At 40.9% G+C, this 15,874-nt stretch overlaps 2 protein-coding genes across 2 annotated transcripts in view; both read left to right on the top strand.

The window, feature by feature from the left end:
• The first annotated feature begins 286 nt into the window (after nt 1–286).
• On the top strand, nt 287–8,280 carry LOC104497021 (monocarboxylate transporter 13-like). Its single transcript, XM_010140231.1, has 4 exons — nt 287–488; nt 4,093–4,236; nt 5,361–6,167; nt 8,057–8,280. The coding sequence occupies exons 1-4, from the start codon at nt 287–289 to the stop codon at nt 8,278–8,280; spliced, it is 1,377 nt and encodes a 458-aa protein (XP_010138533.1).
• Nucleotides 8,281–14,869: 6,589 nt separating this feature from the next.
• Nucleotides 14,870–15,874, top strand: part of MLANA (melan-A) — a 4,741-nt gene continuing 3,736 nt past the window's right edge. Inside the window, exon 1 of the mRNA XM_010140230.1 lies at nt 14,870–14,943. Coding sequence (XP_010138532.1) covers nt 14,870–14,943 — 74 coding nt within the window. The remainder of the gene's footprint in view (nt 14,944–15,874) is intronic.

Below are 15,874 nucleotides of genomic sequence, written 5' to 3'. Positions count from 1 at the left end.
TTTACCTAAATATTTTTCCTTTCCTCATTTTTTTATGTGGGTTTACTTTCTACTCTGCCTTCTGTCTCCTGGGACATCTATTTCACAGGTAATATTATTTCCAGTCAAACCACTGAAATGCATATTGTATTTTCACTTGGTCATTACTTGTGTAAGCCTTTCCTAGAATCTTTTTATTAATTTCTTTAACACTGGGCCTTCTACTAATTCGCAGATCTGTAAAAATCCTTACTACCATCACTACCAACCCATCAAAAAACCCTGAGAGATCTGAGAATTAGAAAAGATGCCAGCCAAAGACAGCAACGCACCAGATGGTGGCTATGGATGGGTTGTGGTTGTGTCAGCCTTCATGGTGATGGGTCTCACAGCTGCCGTCCTCAAGACTTTTGGTCTGTTCTTTGTTGAAATCCAGCAGCACTTTGATGAACTTGCAAGCAACACTTCCTGGATCACATCTGTAGCTATTGCCACCTTTCATTTAGGAGGTAGGTAGAAGTGCTCCTCTAACACTTTATTTTCATGTCTTAATTACTCAAGAAATTTTGAAGAGCTTCCTAGAAGAACCTCACAAAACAAAACAATGTAAGTGAAATACTTCTGTTTCTACATAAAATTGACATTTGCTTCCTCTCATAAAAACGTATCCATGCCTCAGACATGGAATAGGTTAATGAGGACTCTGTATATACACAGAAATCTCATACCCTTAAAGAACTTCATGTACTCATGATTCTGTTTTTCTATGGGCTTTGAATCAAACTCATTGGAGGTAATGCCAAGAACTGCAGAGCTTTTGAGATCAAGCTCTTAAACCAATCTGTGCAAGTTCACTGATCTCACAGTGACTGTCATTTTTTCATTTTTAAGTCATAAGGATTGTGACCTGGCATAGCAGGTAACTCATCTGCTAGAAAATGGTGACCCTCAGTCCTGCTTTCCCCCTCCTCCTCATTTTGTCTTCACCAAGATCCCTCTTCCTTCCTTCACGTGTTGTCAGTTCTGGCCCTCCTTTTTCCCTCTTAGAGTGATTCCAAGTCATTGGCTTAACAGAAAACTCACTGAGTTAAAAACAACAAAAAAATTCAGTTCACTCATAGAGACCATGAGGAAAACAAGACCATGCAAGCAGAGAGTAAGGGAAGACAGAGTCAACTATCCCAGTCAAAGACAGTGAGCCATGGTATCAAATACCACATCTTGCCAAACAAAGGACGGAAAAATATGAAACATACTGCATTTGACTCTTAACTTAGTTGTTTACAGGGTCCTTTGTGCCCTTGTAAACCGGATGACCCTGCATCCTTACGGTAAGAGTTCCAAACATGTGCAGACAGAATTTGTGGTCCGCTCTAGATATCTTCATATAGCTATAGAGTTGCCATAGGAAAGTATCCTTATGCAATGAATGCTATCATAATTTTGTTTGTGAAGAGGCTTCATTGCACAAATACCGTATAATTATATGCATCCTACACACTCCACACCTGTCAGTATTATTGCTTGTAATTTAAATACTTCCAAAGCTCATGAACAACTGATCTTTGAAAAATGTATTCAGAAGAACAAAACAGTAATTCAAAGTCAAAGTAAAAAGATAAAACAAATAATGGGTTGAAATGATTTTTTTCAGTTCCATAAACTGCTATCCTCGATGCTTGATTTTCAGTACTAGAGCTTGTTTCATTCTGACAGAAATAATTAATTCAAAAATCAGTGATAAACCTTCATTTCTGCCTACTTCACAGACTACAGAAATGAATAAATGGGAATCCATAAATTTGATTTACACGTTAGACTTATCACTGACCTCTTGTGATACTATTTTGTCATTCAGGCATATGAACAATGAAAAAAGAAGCCAATATAGCTGGATAAAAGAACTCAAAGTCCTGTTTGAGTTCGTTGTTGCTTTTGTTGTTGTCTTAAACATATACATTCACATTATATAAGAATGTGTCGAGGAAATTCATATTTTTAATATTAAATAACAGTATCAAGTATAAGCCAACAAAACTGTACTTGCCCAGCCAGGTGAGAGGCTGGCCTGCTTCAAAGGTGGCAGATATAATTTTCAGCAGATACCGTTTGTCATCCTTCGAAATCCTATGGAGATAATCCTCTTTCGGTGCATACAGCTGATGGCCAAGCAGTTGAAAACCCTTCTGTACAGCAGTTCATAATGTCTTGGGTCAATAGGAAGTTTTCCTTATCTTCTCCTGCCTTTTCTTCATTTATAGGGACCAGAAGATTTTCTGCTGATGTTCATCTGAGCCTCCAGCTCTTTGAGCATCTTTCCTGGCCTGGCTTAGTCTTAATATGTTCCTCTGGGAAGCCTTCAGTGTCATTTGGCTCAGTATGAAGGATGATCAGTGAATTATTAATTTTTCCCATTTAGATACTATCAACAGCAGCTCCACGTCTTATGTGGAAGGAGAGCATGTGATTCTACTTTTGGGGTTTGCACCCGCAACAGGCTGTTTAATTTACCACAACAAGGATTCTCCCATCACACACATAGGCCTTCTCTTGGTACTTGATGTACATCTCCCATCACCTTTCTCTTTGCCCTGTAGTTATCAGCCCTCTCCATTGTTCCTAAGTTTTCTGTGTATTACGCTTTATCCCTTCAGACTCTGGACCCTAGCTGTCTTCTCCAGTTCCTGTTCTGTGGCCAGCTTCTTTCCTCTTCCTGCTACCTCGTGTTCAGTTTCTGCCTATTTCTTCTACTCACTCTCCACTGGAAAAATTGCTTGTTGGTAGTTTTTCTGCTCCTTCCGCTACATCTTAGAGACCTGTGCCCGAATTCTGGTATAATTTTTACATGCTTATCAAAATATTGATGAGACATTTGAGGTTTGTATAGCTTCTGCCAGATACCTGCTGTCAGACAATGTACGTTCTGCAGATTTTGCAGCCGTTAATATATCTCTGCCATCTCCTAATTACCAAATTCTCTTCATTCTTACCTTTCTTAACACAGGTCAACATTCAACAACCTGCCCTTACAAATTGCTATAAAACCTCCTTTGCTGACCTCCCTCTCTTCATTGTCTCCCTACTTATTTCAGTTTATAAGGCTGGTCCTCGTTAACTGTTTCATTTTATTGCCTAAATCCAATTCCCAGAATATTAATAAATTCTAGGAACCTGACTCACTGTTCGCACTATGAAACCCACCAAGAACTGTTGGTGTCAGGTGTTTCCTCTAGTGTCCATGGTTATTTAAAAAACCATCCTGTACCTGGGGTTTGACACTATCCTTACAGAACAAAGTGCCTTACCGTGATAGGTGTGGCCTTGGTCTTAACGCTGTGATGCTGATGGAAATAACAGCCAGGCAGTATAACTGATCCTTAATTAAGCAAAAATATCCCTATCATTTTAGGTGCTTCCAGACAGTGACAACAGACCAGTGCTTTGGTTCTTGGAATTGCTGCACCAAGTCAGATCTGTACCTGGTGCAACTTTGCCCTCTTGTGTTGAAGAGTTCCTGCAGTCTGCTGAGAGAAACTGCACCATTGAAATAAAACTTTAAGGAGTGAACTGCAAGTTTCTTGGAAAAATATTACCTCGAAATAAATTTTGATTTTTGAAGCTATATGAAACATTCGCAATTCCTTGAACAGGTGATTTTGCAAAGCTCTAGAGAATAAAGACAAGTTTTCTTCAGGAAGTTTTTGTGTCAGCCACATCAATCATACACCCTCAATATTACAATTTTTATAGATTAATCAAGACAATCTATGGCTGCGGCTTCACTTTCTGCTAAAAGGCTACACGAATTTCTGTCATGTCACATGTCACATGAAATTCAGTAGAACAGTTCCTCGAGGAAGGCACCGACATGCTCTCCCTTTAATAAAGTCCACGTTTTGAATGTATTTTAAAATCTGTGCCCCAGGTACAGTCATTTCCCTATCAGCAAGGATCCAGTTTTAAAACTGCAATTGACCCTCCCTGTCCAGCAGAATTCAGGCTGAGACAAGCATTATAAGGGTATTTCTCCTGCTTTATTTGATTGCTCGGTCCTGTTGATCAGCTTAATGTTCCTAATGTATTTCTCTTTCTCCTATTTTGCTGCTGATCCAGCCCCTGTTGCCAGCTCTCTGTGTGTACGATACACCCATCGGGCAGTTGTGATCACTGGAGGACTCCTGGCTTTTTCAGGAATGGCACTGGGATTTCTTGGACTCAGCATGGTGTGGATGTATGCAACGACTGGCTTCCTACAGGGTATGTCTTAACGGCTTTATGGATTTCTTTAACCAGCAACTCAGAGCCCTTATTTGAGGGTGCTAATGGCAGGAGTTTAAAATCAGATTTCTTTTTTGATTTTATGAGCAACCAGAACCAGCAACTGTCTTTAAAGGTCATTGCCCTCAGGTACCACTCTGGAAGTAAGAATTTGTGCTAGAAACACTCAGCAACAGAGAAGATGAATCATTAGATGCTAGATATTCTTACTTGCAAATTTTATGCAACGAGAAAATGAAAAGTGTTTTATTTTTTACTCAGAGACAAAAGAAAGCTCTGTGAATGCTTAAAGAACCTAAAGGATGCTGGGACATAGAGATCCCAAACTTTCTATCACATAAACTTATGTATTGAACACAGGCCCAGGCTTTCATTTGATTCCAATCCTTTTGTTTACTCCAGGTGAAGACAGGCCAGAGAGTTGTCTCCAACAGCTAGCAGATTTTCCTGGAACAGGAAGCAAAGCTGGCAGGGAATAAAATAAACCATTCCCAGTTTCATGCTGGATGCCTGAGAAAATGTCTGGAATTTGAGCCATCTGGGCTGCCAGATAGCTTCTAGGGAGCCATTAAAATCACTGTCAGTTAGAGCAGGTTTGAAGCCTGCTCAAAGCAGTCGGGCAAGAAAATGAAGAGCAAACAGAGGTAACCCTCCAGCTTCCTCCACGTCCTCCTCCACTTTCTACCCTGAACACAGCCCAGCTTAACCCAGAGGTCTGATCCAGCACCAGCCTTAATTAGGACTTGCGGACACTCTGAGATCTGTCTAGTTTCAGCCATGTGGACATGTCATTTCTCACTCAGTGGCAAACCTGTCAAACCAACTGTTTGGTTTTTTTCTTTCCCACAGTGAGAACACAGGTGTGTATACTTCACACTCCTGCTTTTTTCCTTGAACATACTACTTATTCTTACAGCACATATGCCACAAATACACTCTTAGACATTGCACAGCTGAGCCCATGCTTCTGCTAGGAACAAAAATGTTTTTCTTTTACCAGTTTTTAGCTTTGCAAATGTAGGAGCACTGACTGCTTTGATCTCCACCTTTTCAAAATACCTTAGTAGTGTCTAACTGGTGCTATTTGTATTGGTGTTTTGCAGGACTTGGGATTTCCTTTTCATGGACACCAGCCATCAGCATTGTTAGCCATTATTTCTCCAAGAGAAGAGCTTTGGCTAATGCTATCGCCAGTACTGGAGAATGTGCCTTTGCATTCACATTTGGGCCATTTTTCCAGTGGTTGATTAGTCAATATGGGTGGAAAGGTGCCCTCTTGATCATAGGTGGCATTCAACTCAATATTTGTGTCTGTGGAGTACTGATGCGACCTCTGGCAAGCAGCTGCCTCTTTGAGGCCAGCCATTCTGAAACTGAGACACCACCTGGCAACGGAGCATCTAGGATTGACAAAGAAGTTAAGTCTCCCATCACACACAAAACTTTCAACTGGATGCTTGCGAGGCGACCGGAGTTTGTATTTTATGCCATTTTTGGCATATTAGCTGCTATGAGTTTTTTTGTTCCTCCCTTATTTTTAGTTCCACTTAGCCACAGTCTGGGAATAGATGAATCGTGGACTGCATCCCTCCTATCCATTCTGGCTATGGTAGACTTCGCAGGCAGACTGCTGTGTGGCTGGTATGCCAATCTCCACGTTACCAAAACTGTTCATTTGCTGACAATGACAATTGTATTGATCAGTACTTCCCTGCTGCTGCTGCCACTGGCTAACAACTACCTGTCCCTGGCAATATTCACTGGCTTCTATGGATTCTTCTTTGGTACAACAGTCGCCGTTCACATTACAGTGCTAGCAGATGTTGTAGGCATGTCAGATTTTGACAGTGCTCTAGGGCTTTTCATGCTCATTCGAAGCACTGGAGGTTTTGTGGGGCCTCCCCTTGCTGGTAAGTTAAGATGACATTCTGCCAAATACAGTTTACAAGAAGAAAAGGAATGGTAACCCAAACTGAAAAAATCTCGATCTGGACCCAAATGTCTCCCTTTTTATCATTCAGGGATATCTGGACCAAGAAGTATATAAAAACAAAGAATCAGTTTAATTCCTTTCCAAAATATCTTGCTCCCTCTCTTCTCTGTGGTTTTAGAGCTACCTGTTCAGTGTGAAAGCAGGGAAGAATGGCAGGGTTCGCACGGTGGTCTTCCGCTTCCTGAATCCCACAGAATAGCACTTGATGGACTGCCACTCTCTTGCTATGAAGGCGTACCTTTGGGGCGAGCAGCAGATCCATACTTTCAGAGGAGAAACTGAAATCTGAAACTAGTGATTTGGCATAAATGCTGGTATTGTTGGGAGGGTTTGTACAGAAGGTTCAAATTGAACAGCTTGAAACATTAGGATATATGAACCTCAAGTAAATACAGAGATGCCTGCTGTTTTCAAGACAGCACTTGAGCTAACCAATATAATAAATGGGGGAGGCAGTACATAAAAACAGTGGGAAGAGAGAGCAGACAATGAGACAGCACATGGATTCATGGGCTGGCAATGAATCAAAGTCATCTCAGAAGAATGCAAGGCAAACAAGCTGCAAGCTGTGGGGACTTTAAAAAGAGATGTGACAGAAAAATGACCAGTGTGGCTTGTAAAATGTGGATCTGAGACCTCATCCAAAGAGGTGCTCACGCAGTACAGTGGCTTTTGTGGAAATGACACCACTAATAGGTTGCAAATGGGTTCAGACAGAATACTGGAATATTGTAATTCAGTTTTGAAAATACAGGAACCAGGAAAATTTACAGAGCATTTGAAAAGAGCAGTATCAAAAGTCTGTTGGGAAGATCCCAATAAAATAAAAAGATAACAAGACATTTATATAGTGACTGGTCACTAGTACAGATTACCTGGAGATCAGTGTGATCCCTTTGTGTATATACAGTAAGCTGAGAAGGAGGTCTGGAGCAGGAGGGAAGCCTAAATTCTTCTCAAGCTCTCCTCTTGTTCGTTAAGAGTAAAATCTGAAAGATTTGGGTTCAGAGTTCCTCTGCTTAACGGGACTGATGTTAGATTGGAATGAGGGCTAGGGAATACTAAATGTGAATGGGAATACTAGATACTTCCAATGGGAGACCAAGCAAGCAGCCCTCAGGTGAACCTGCTATCGTCGTACCCAGTGGGCAGCCGATACTACAGCATATTCTGCTGCAGTTCTGCTGTGATAGTGCTGTTTTTTCAGTATGGTACACAATGGCATTAGATATTTTGATTGGCTTAAAGCTGCCTAAAATCCACAATCTTTTTGTCAACATCTGTGACTCTCTAAAATGATGAACAGGAAAGCTCGTAACACTGCAGGCAACCTCTCCAACTGTGTCTCCAGCAGAGGCCTCTCCCTTCCTTTAACCTTCCTCATGCTGTACAGTTATGGTCCAAATTACAGCAAGTGATGACAGCTATGCCACAGAACATGGGGCCACTCAGATACAAACTGCGTGACTTGGGTTTTTTTCTGACGTTACCTTCATTGTCTGCCATGTTCTAGGTTGAAAAGTGCTTAGAACTGCATAACATTTTGTTTTACTAGCGATTCACATATGCAAAGTAAGTGGGATGTGAATTGTGTTTTGTGAACACACAGTGTGACCACAGTGTGATGTGAATTGAATTTTAAAATGCTATAATGGGGTGATGTTCTATGTGCCCATGATGTGGGAAGCTGCAAGACAAGTCTGTAGCCAGCATACTCCCTTTGTGAGAGGATATGTTCACTCTGCTGAACTGACTGTTTTAGCCTGTTTTCTGTCAATCACATTGCTGTCATTTGTTTCTCTCCAGGTCTGATCGTGGACATGGTCGGAGATTATAAAGCAGGCTTCTACATGGCAGGAGCTACTCTTGTCCTATCAGCTGGATTTTTAGTTACTTTAGATCAAATCCAACAGAGAAAAGGAAGAGTAAGCCAGACTAATAAACCAGAAAAGCCAACATTACCTTACCCTTCTCTCCATCTCCTGAAACTTCAACACAGAAGGTATCAAGGACATGATGTAGTGGTGTGATTACAGAGACGTCTTACTGCATTTCAGGACATATGGAAGTGGTGGGTTTTTTTTTTTCAAGTTCATTGTTAGTAGGATTTATAAAACAATGGAAGTTCTGGATAGGAGTTCTTGAGACTGAGGAAGAAAGTAATTAGTCTACAAGCAAACTACACCACTAACCATTATAATACTTTGATGCTGAAATTTCATTTTGACTATGTAAGTCTTCAGCATGGTCACACAGGGCTGTGATAAGCCAACTAGGGAAACTACGGCCTAAATGAAATTGCCATGAAGTGTGTATGCAGCAGATGGAAACTTTCTCTCCCCCAAAGCAGTCTTCAGCCATCACTATCAAATAGGAAGTGGCATCAGTTCACAGATTTTAGCTTGGGGAAGTAGTGTTCAGTGTTTTCTATAGACCAGTTGGATGTGAAAGCAAGAGTAAATTAATAAAGTTTTGAGCTAAAAGGTTTGCAGGTACCCTACAGAGCAGGGCTGGAATCTGATAAACTTTACAAATGGGAAAAGTTGTATGAATAATAGAATTAGGTAGAGAATATCAGAATATCAAATATCAGAAGTAAAAAGCAAAATACATACAATAAAATGGAGAAGGACTAATGAGTAAGAGGCTTCACTGATGAATGAAGACCTAAGGCTACAGTAGATTCAAACCAAGTAAGACTCACAAATGCAACCTGATGTTCGAAACGTTAAGTGTCTTTCTGCGCAGTGGTAAAATAAAGGAGATAATGATGCTTGCAAGGCTTTAACTGGAAGATACAGAGAAGTTGCAAAGAATTAAGTGGAAAAAGAATGAGGAAGGTTAAGAAAACAAAGCCTAAAGAAAAAGTGTGAGAAAGTTTTTCAGGTTTAGAATTAAAAAAGGTATATGGAGCATGAGAATAGCCTTCAAATCCATAATAGGTTGAGATAAAGACAGAAATAATTCATTTACTTGTTAAGGCAATTAGTAATTGATATAATGTGCAGCACAGCAGAGTTATGTAATGGGGTAAAAACTTCTTTGTAGCCTGTTAGGTATAGAAGCTATAGAGAGAATGTGAAAACATAGAGATATCGGAGCATAGGTAAGACATGAGAGAGAATCTAAATACATTTGACTGTGCTTCGTAACAGTGGGAGGGACTTGATGACTTCCTGAGGTCCTCTTTAGTCCCACATTTCAATTATCTTGAGGCTCTTTGAGCATATATTTGATTTATGAGAATAAAAAGAGTGTGTCCAAATCACTTTTGGTCATTTTATTTTATCGGGGGAACAGAGAATGTAAAAGAAGGGAGAAAGGGTTGGATCACATTTAAAATGAAACAGTACAAGGAAAAAAACATAGCACTTAAAAGTTTTCAAACTACCACAAATGTCATAGCTGCTTTAGTTATGAACATCAGAAATTTTTACCATTGAAACACTTTACCTGGGAAGCCAAGTTTAACATAAATCACTCATCTAAAATAACTATTTCAAAAATTTAATATAACTCACAGGAAGTCAGCTGAACCACTAACAAATCAACTATCTGTGAGAACATACAGAACATGCAATGGAAAGGACACAACTGAGTGGGCAAATTCTTGTGGCAAGGCCCTGAAATTTCTGACAAAACATTTTCCAAAGTATGTCAATTGGAAAACATATTTTTCTAGAAAGTGTTACTCTTCAGTCATCTGCATTGTTCCTATATTTAAAATAGCTCTTCATTTTCTAAGATGAAGGCAAGGGGAATTGTTTGGGGCAGTAAAGAAGGCTAGTGGCATCCTCGGCTGGATGAACAGTAACACAGAAAGTAGATCTAGGGAGGTGATTATTCCCCTCTGCTCTGCAGTTGTGCATCCGTTTTGGGGGTGCCAAGTACAGGAAAGAGGTTGATAAACATGACTGAGATTGGCAGAGGACCACTGAAAGGCTGCTGGACTCGGGATGGTTCAGCCAGGAAGAAAGGCAGCTTTGGGAGCACCCAACAGCATCCCTGGCACTGATGGGAGGGATGGAGGAGATGCAGGCGGGCTCTTCACAGCAGTGCGTGGCAGGAGGGTGAGAGGCAGCAGCACAAGCTGAAACATGAGAGGCTTAGGCTGGAGCCATGAGAACAGCCCAGTGGTGGGGATGGGGTCCAGGGAGGTTGCTCTGTCTTCATCCTTGGGCATTTCACGCCCCAACTGTGTGAAGCCCCGAGCAGCCTGGTCTGAGCCCAGAACTGGCTCTGCTCTGGGCAAGGACTGGGGCTGGGGACCTCCCCAGGTCCCCACCAGTCTGAACAGGATCCTGTGACCTTGTGAAAAGAGAAATGAGAAGTACTTTTATTCTTTTTGCTAAATGCACTGAATAGTTTTAGTCACCTGAACACTCTGTCAGCTGATGACTACGTATCTGTTTAACAGAGCAGAGAAAGTACCAAGTATTTGTATTCATGTTGGCACTGCTTCTCCTTCAGCTGTAGCAGCACTATTGCAAGTCAGGTTTCACTGGATTATTACTGCAGGGATTGCTTGCAAAAGGCTGTTTTGTTCCAGGCTGCTAATGATGTAGCCAGTGTTGCCTATATTCACTTTCTTCAAAAAAAGTCGGAGACGGCCTTAGAGACCTAAATCAGCAGCTCACTTGCAAGAAATTTCTCACCCCTAACCAGTTAGCCACTTTCTGGTGGAAACAGGACTGTGAGGCTTTAGAAAGCACCACCATACACTTGAATCCAGGTATGGCCTCCTGAAATTACAAGGAAGGTCATAACTCTGCCTCATCTTGACAGTGCCGAACAGCATCCACAAGGTTTCCGCCCATGGTTGGTCATCATACATCCCATAGAGAAAGTCCCCTAAATCTGAACAATCCCCTGGGCTCAGAACCTCCAGTCAACTATGGACAAAGTAGCAGCAAAGAAAAACACTTCCAGAAAGGTATCCAATCATTTTTCTTCGGAAAAACATGGTGCAGGAACACAGGCACCACTGCATTCACGGCATCCTGTTGGCATAGCTGCTACAGGGTTAAGTCTACCAATCTTTCTTTATTGTACATTGCTCAGAGATGGAGCAGAGGAGATGGATCTGGCACTAAGGAGTACAGTTTCACTTGTAAATTACCAGAGGAGGCATTTACTTTCACGAACCAGGCTTCCAGGATGACAACATATCAATGGTATCTGTGCAAGGCACTTGACAGGACAATATGTTGTTTCCTGGAGGTGCCTGCAGTAGACGGGCCAGCAATATGAGAACAGCCTCTTTTCCAAAAGCTCCAGACCAGGCCTACAGTGGAACCACTCAGCCCTGGAAGTAAGACAATAGCTACTTCAAAGTAAATCCCCAAACCATGGAGAGATGATGATCCTCAGCACCAGCTGAAAAGGTTATAATCTCCTTATTCACTCTGTACTGGTACTGTTAATGTAGATCTAGCACTGAAATACTCAATAGTTTCCACCGAAATTCCCATAAAACTCAAAACTAAAGACTTTACTACATCAGGTGTTAAGGTACTTGAGTTTCTTTACTCTGTCTACTTTAGGAAGCCTCAAATGACAGAGAAAAATAAAGATCATCAATTACGAAAAATACCTTTAAAATCCTAGGATCTTGTCCTAGAAAGATGGAATCACACTGTCAACAGCATGAAAACAACCGCTATTCAGTTTAAAAGGTCAAGCATGTTATTTTCAGTTACACTAGGAACACCAGGACATGGCGTTTCACCTCCCTGTCCATCCAACTCCTCAAGGGCAGCATTGTGCATTAACATGTCAGACGTCACAGGTTCAGATGACAAAGTTGTCCTTTCTTTCCCTTCCTCGTTATACTATTAACAAGAGGTTCGTTCAGAACTCTTTGTGTTCAGTCAGCTGACATTTTAACCCCTACACTACTTGAGGCAAGGAAGGGGCAGAGACTGGTTTTGGTGTTGCAATGATTTTCCCTATGACTCAGTTTTGATTCTGATGAAAACAAACAGTACCCATCAGATACCACCCTCTCCCAGAAGTGAAGCTTTTCTTCAGGAAAACACATGATTTGATAACGACCTCTATGACATTTTCAGAGTACTGCACGAGGGCTGGCACGTTGCTTGGGAAGTTGATAGACTGTGATAGCGCACACTGACTGTTTTACACACATGGGTTTCTACAGAAACTTCCCCTACATCTCTTTCACCTTTGAAACTGCCATTGAGTCTGTCTGGGATAATACAGGAGAAACACTGAACCATTTGGCCAAATGAGCAAGTTTATGCTCCTTACTAATATTCATTCTTCTCTCTCCCTTTGTTTTTCTCTCTGCAAAAAATGTTGTTTCTATCTTTAATGGGACTAGCAAAACCAGTTAGGTCCTTCTGGTGTTAATCACAGAATGGCTGAGGTTGGCAGGGACCTCTGAAGGTCATATGGTCTAACACTCTGCTCCAGCAGGACCACCTACTGCCAGCTGCCCAGGACTGCCCAGATGGCTTTTGAGTATCTCCAAGGATGGATTCCACAACCCCTCTGGGCAACCTGTACCAGGGTTTAGTCACTATCACAGTAAAAAAGTTTTTTCTGATGTTCAGGAGAAACCTCCTGTATTTCAGTCTGTGCCCACTGCCTCTGGTCCTGTCACTGGGCACGACCATGAAAAAATATGTAAAGAAAGTTCAGATTTTTATCATAATTAGGCAAAGCACACAAGCATAAAAATGGTCCTGCTCTTTCCAGCCCTGCACTAGCTAAGAATATTGTTGTTAAGTCATTTCTTCTGATTTCCTAAGGAAGCGGATATTGATCTCTCACATTATCTGTTCCTTCCTATTCACACTGGAGTCCGTCAGCCATTTGCTAGAGACAGGTTCACAGCTTCAAATATAAGTAAAAACTTATTTTAAGTTTTGACTCCTTCAAACTTAAATCCTTCAAGCTGTGGCAGTATAGAGAGGCCCAAAGTAATGATACATTGGGACAAACGACAAGCAGAATGTGGTGGGTTTTTTTCTTGTTTTTGTTTTTGAGGGTTTTTTTTTTTTTTGGCAGTAACTAACCCTGCTGGACCATAAAAGTACACAGACCTCTCAGTTAATCACAGACTGCCTTTTCTTGCCTGGTGTTTTAAACAGAATTACTGCAGCATGATCACACAAATCCATAGGAAACCAGGCTTCGTTAGTTCTGCAGCCCATGCGACAGACTCTCTTTTTGTTGCAGCATTTGCTTACCAGCACAGAATTAAACTGTACTTGCCCTAATATAAGACACTTCTATCATGGTATAACAGCATGAATCTACGAGTTCTGCTCTGACTACACTAGTTTCCACGGTGTTACAATGGTGCAAAGTGTGCATAAACAAAGCTATAGTTAAACACCAGCTCTCTGTCACGAAATAACCAGCCCTAAAGCAAAACATGTTTGAATTTAGGAGCAGTCTGCCCGCTCTAGGAGCTTGTGCTGATGAGGCAGGTAGAACGGTGTCAAGCCATTTCTCAGAGGGTATGTAATAAATGCAGAAATAGAGATTTTTGAGCTGTTTGTTAGGAGAGAAGGATGCAGACTGTAAGAAAAAACTGAGAAGTGGTCTCCTTACTTCTTTCATGCTAATTAATGCATTCAGAAGCGTACTGAAAGGAATTTAAACTCGTGATAGTCATGAGAGAACAGATCAAAGAAGAAAAAAACAGACCAAGTCAAGGAAAAGAAAGCTGTACATGCCCTTCAGTTAACAGACAGAACACAGGTCTGAAGGAGGTAAGATTTGTAATTTTTTATTCTACCCCAGATTTTCTGTGTTACTTCAAAACTGTGCTTCGGAAAAGGCTTGACTGTCTTTAACTGAACTCTGAAAATGTTTGTTTCCTTGGCCAGAATTCTCTTCAGTAATGTCGTCAGGTTTTAAACTTTATCTGTGTAAAGAGGTAGATTAGATGGATACTATCAGTAGGTTCTGTTGTTGTGCTGTTTAAATTACAGAAACATGATTACTTCTGGATTTCTTCTTCACTATATTTGGTCAATTATTAGATTTTTAACTGTTCAGACTGGATGATTATGCCCTTAAAACTGGAAATTAAGATTATAATATAAATTCCCTGCACATCTAACTATAGATGATCAGCAGATGAGCAGATGTAAATTAGTGTAACCATCTGAAAGTCAGCAGATCTCTGAGAGTTTGTGCTGATTGAAAGCCTGGCCCTTGAAACTTTACAGGGAATATCAGAAATAAAGAAACATCTACCCGTAAGGACGATACTAATTTTTCTTTTCCTTCTTTCTTGTTCAGGAAAATTGCCTTTCTTTCTATATTCCTGAGAGATTTTACTTTGGAAGTTTGCCTCCTAAAGAGATACTTTTCTGTTGCACTCAGGTGCAAACACCTTGACGTCAGTGGAGGTATTCAAATATAGACTATAGTTAAGATTTTGAGCTTTGTCTTAGATTGGGATGGATGTGTTTATATATGATTCTACTAAATTCTGGAATTACCAGATTGTCCTGCCTCCCTAAAATGCTCCGGTTAAAAGAAAGAAGTTGATAATATTATGGTTTAAAGATAACAACTTATCTATTGCACTAAGGAACTGTATTCCTACCCTGTAGGTTTGAGCAGGACTAAGCTCACAAAATGCCCAGAAGAAACCACCATCCAGATGGCGACTTTTTCAGAGGACAAGGACACAGCTATCTTGCAGCGGAAGAGTAAGCATAAAGCAAAACCTATCTTAGCATGTAAGCTGGTGAAAAAATTTACATTGAAAGACATGTACAAAATAGTTTCAGAAAAAAGTCACCGTTGTAGATGGGTGCAGTGCATTTTAGCTATCCTGTAGCTGTCCCTGTTTTTCACTGCAGAATCATAAAGAGCCCTCAATGGTTAAGAACAGTCAGAATTGATGAATTCAAGAATCTAGAGTTTGATCATATGACTACAAGCCATTAACCTTTCTAAAAATTACCAGGTTTATGATGGTCATTTAGAATCTTCTTCTGAGGCTGTCGCAAAGTGATCTTCACACTAGGTTTTATCTCCAGGCTCACATACCTCTCTTCAGAGCCTCAAAGGGACATTGTCTCATCTTAAAAAACAAGAGAAAACCCCAGAGAAACGGTAAAATACCATCAAAAAGCAGACGGAGGCATCAAAGCCATACATATGTGACTCGCTGTAAATTGTTCCTGGGTGAGACTCCAGTTAAGCAGAAATAATTCAAGCTAATACTTGGTTAGTTTTGGCTTACAATAAAATATGTTTGGTCTTGGATTACTAGAGACGCTATCCCACTTGATACAAATATTTCCAACGCGCCTGGGATATCTGTATGTGGAACATGCTTCTGGTGCTGGTTTACTGACCCCCAAGCTTGGAGACTTGTCCCACACATACTCTGCAAGACATTTGTCTCTCCACTTGTTTTCTCAGCACTGGAAACTAAGTATGCTCACATCCAATTGCCATGAACTCCAGTGGCTGCCATTGTAAGCAGTTTTTCTAGATTCGTGAGGGAAAAGTGACTACTTCCAGTACCAGAAGGAGCATTCAAGACATAAGTACAGATTCCTAATAGCACAGCTGCAGCTCTAACTGGAATTGCAAGAAAATGCATACACGGTCTTCCTACCAGCCTCTGAA

The sequence above is a fragment of the Buceros rhinoceros genome, unplaced genomic scaffold (genome assembly GCF_000710305.1).
Source record: "Buceros rhinoceros silvestris isolate BGI_N320 unplaced genomic scaffold, ASM71030v1 scaffold16577, whole genome shotgun sequence".
Classification (NCBI taxonomy): Eukaryota; Metazoa; Chordata; class Aves; order Bucerotiformes; family Bucerotidae; genus Buceros; species Buceros rhinoceros.
This window is presented reverse-complemented; position numbering and strand designations above follow the sequence as displayed.

What these genes read in the sequence shown, in the direction of transcription:
- LOC104497021 (XM_010140231.1), top strand. Translation starts at nt 287, where the DNA reads ATGCCAGCCAAAGACAGCAACGCACCAGATGGTGGCTATGGATGGGTT. An exon ending in AACGACTGGCTTCCTACAGG is followed by an intron (nt 4,237 to 5,360) that starts GTATGTCTTAAC and finishes GGTGTTTTGCAG; the next exon opens with GACTTGGGATTTCCTTTTCA. An exon ending in TGTGGGGCCTCCCCTTGCTG is followed by an intron (nt 6,168 to 8,056) that starts GTAAGTTAAGAT and finishes GTTTCTCTCCAG; the next exon opens with GTCTGATCGTGGACATGGTC.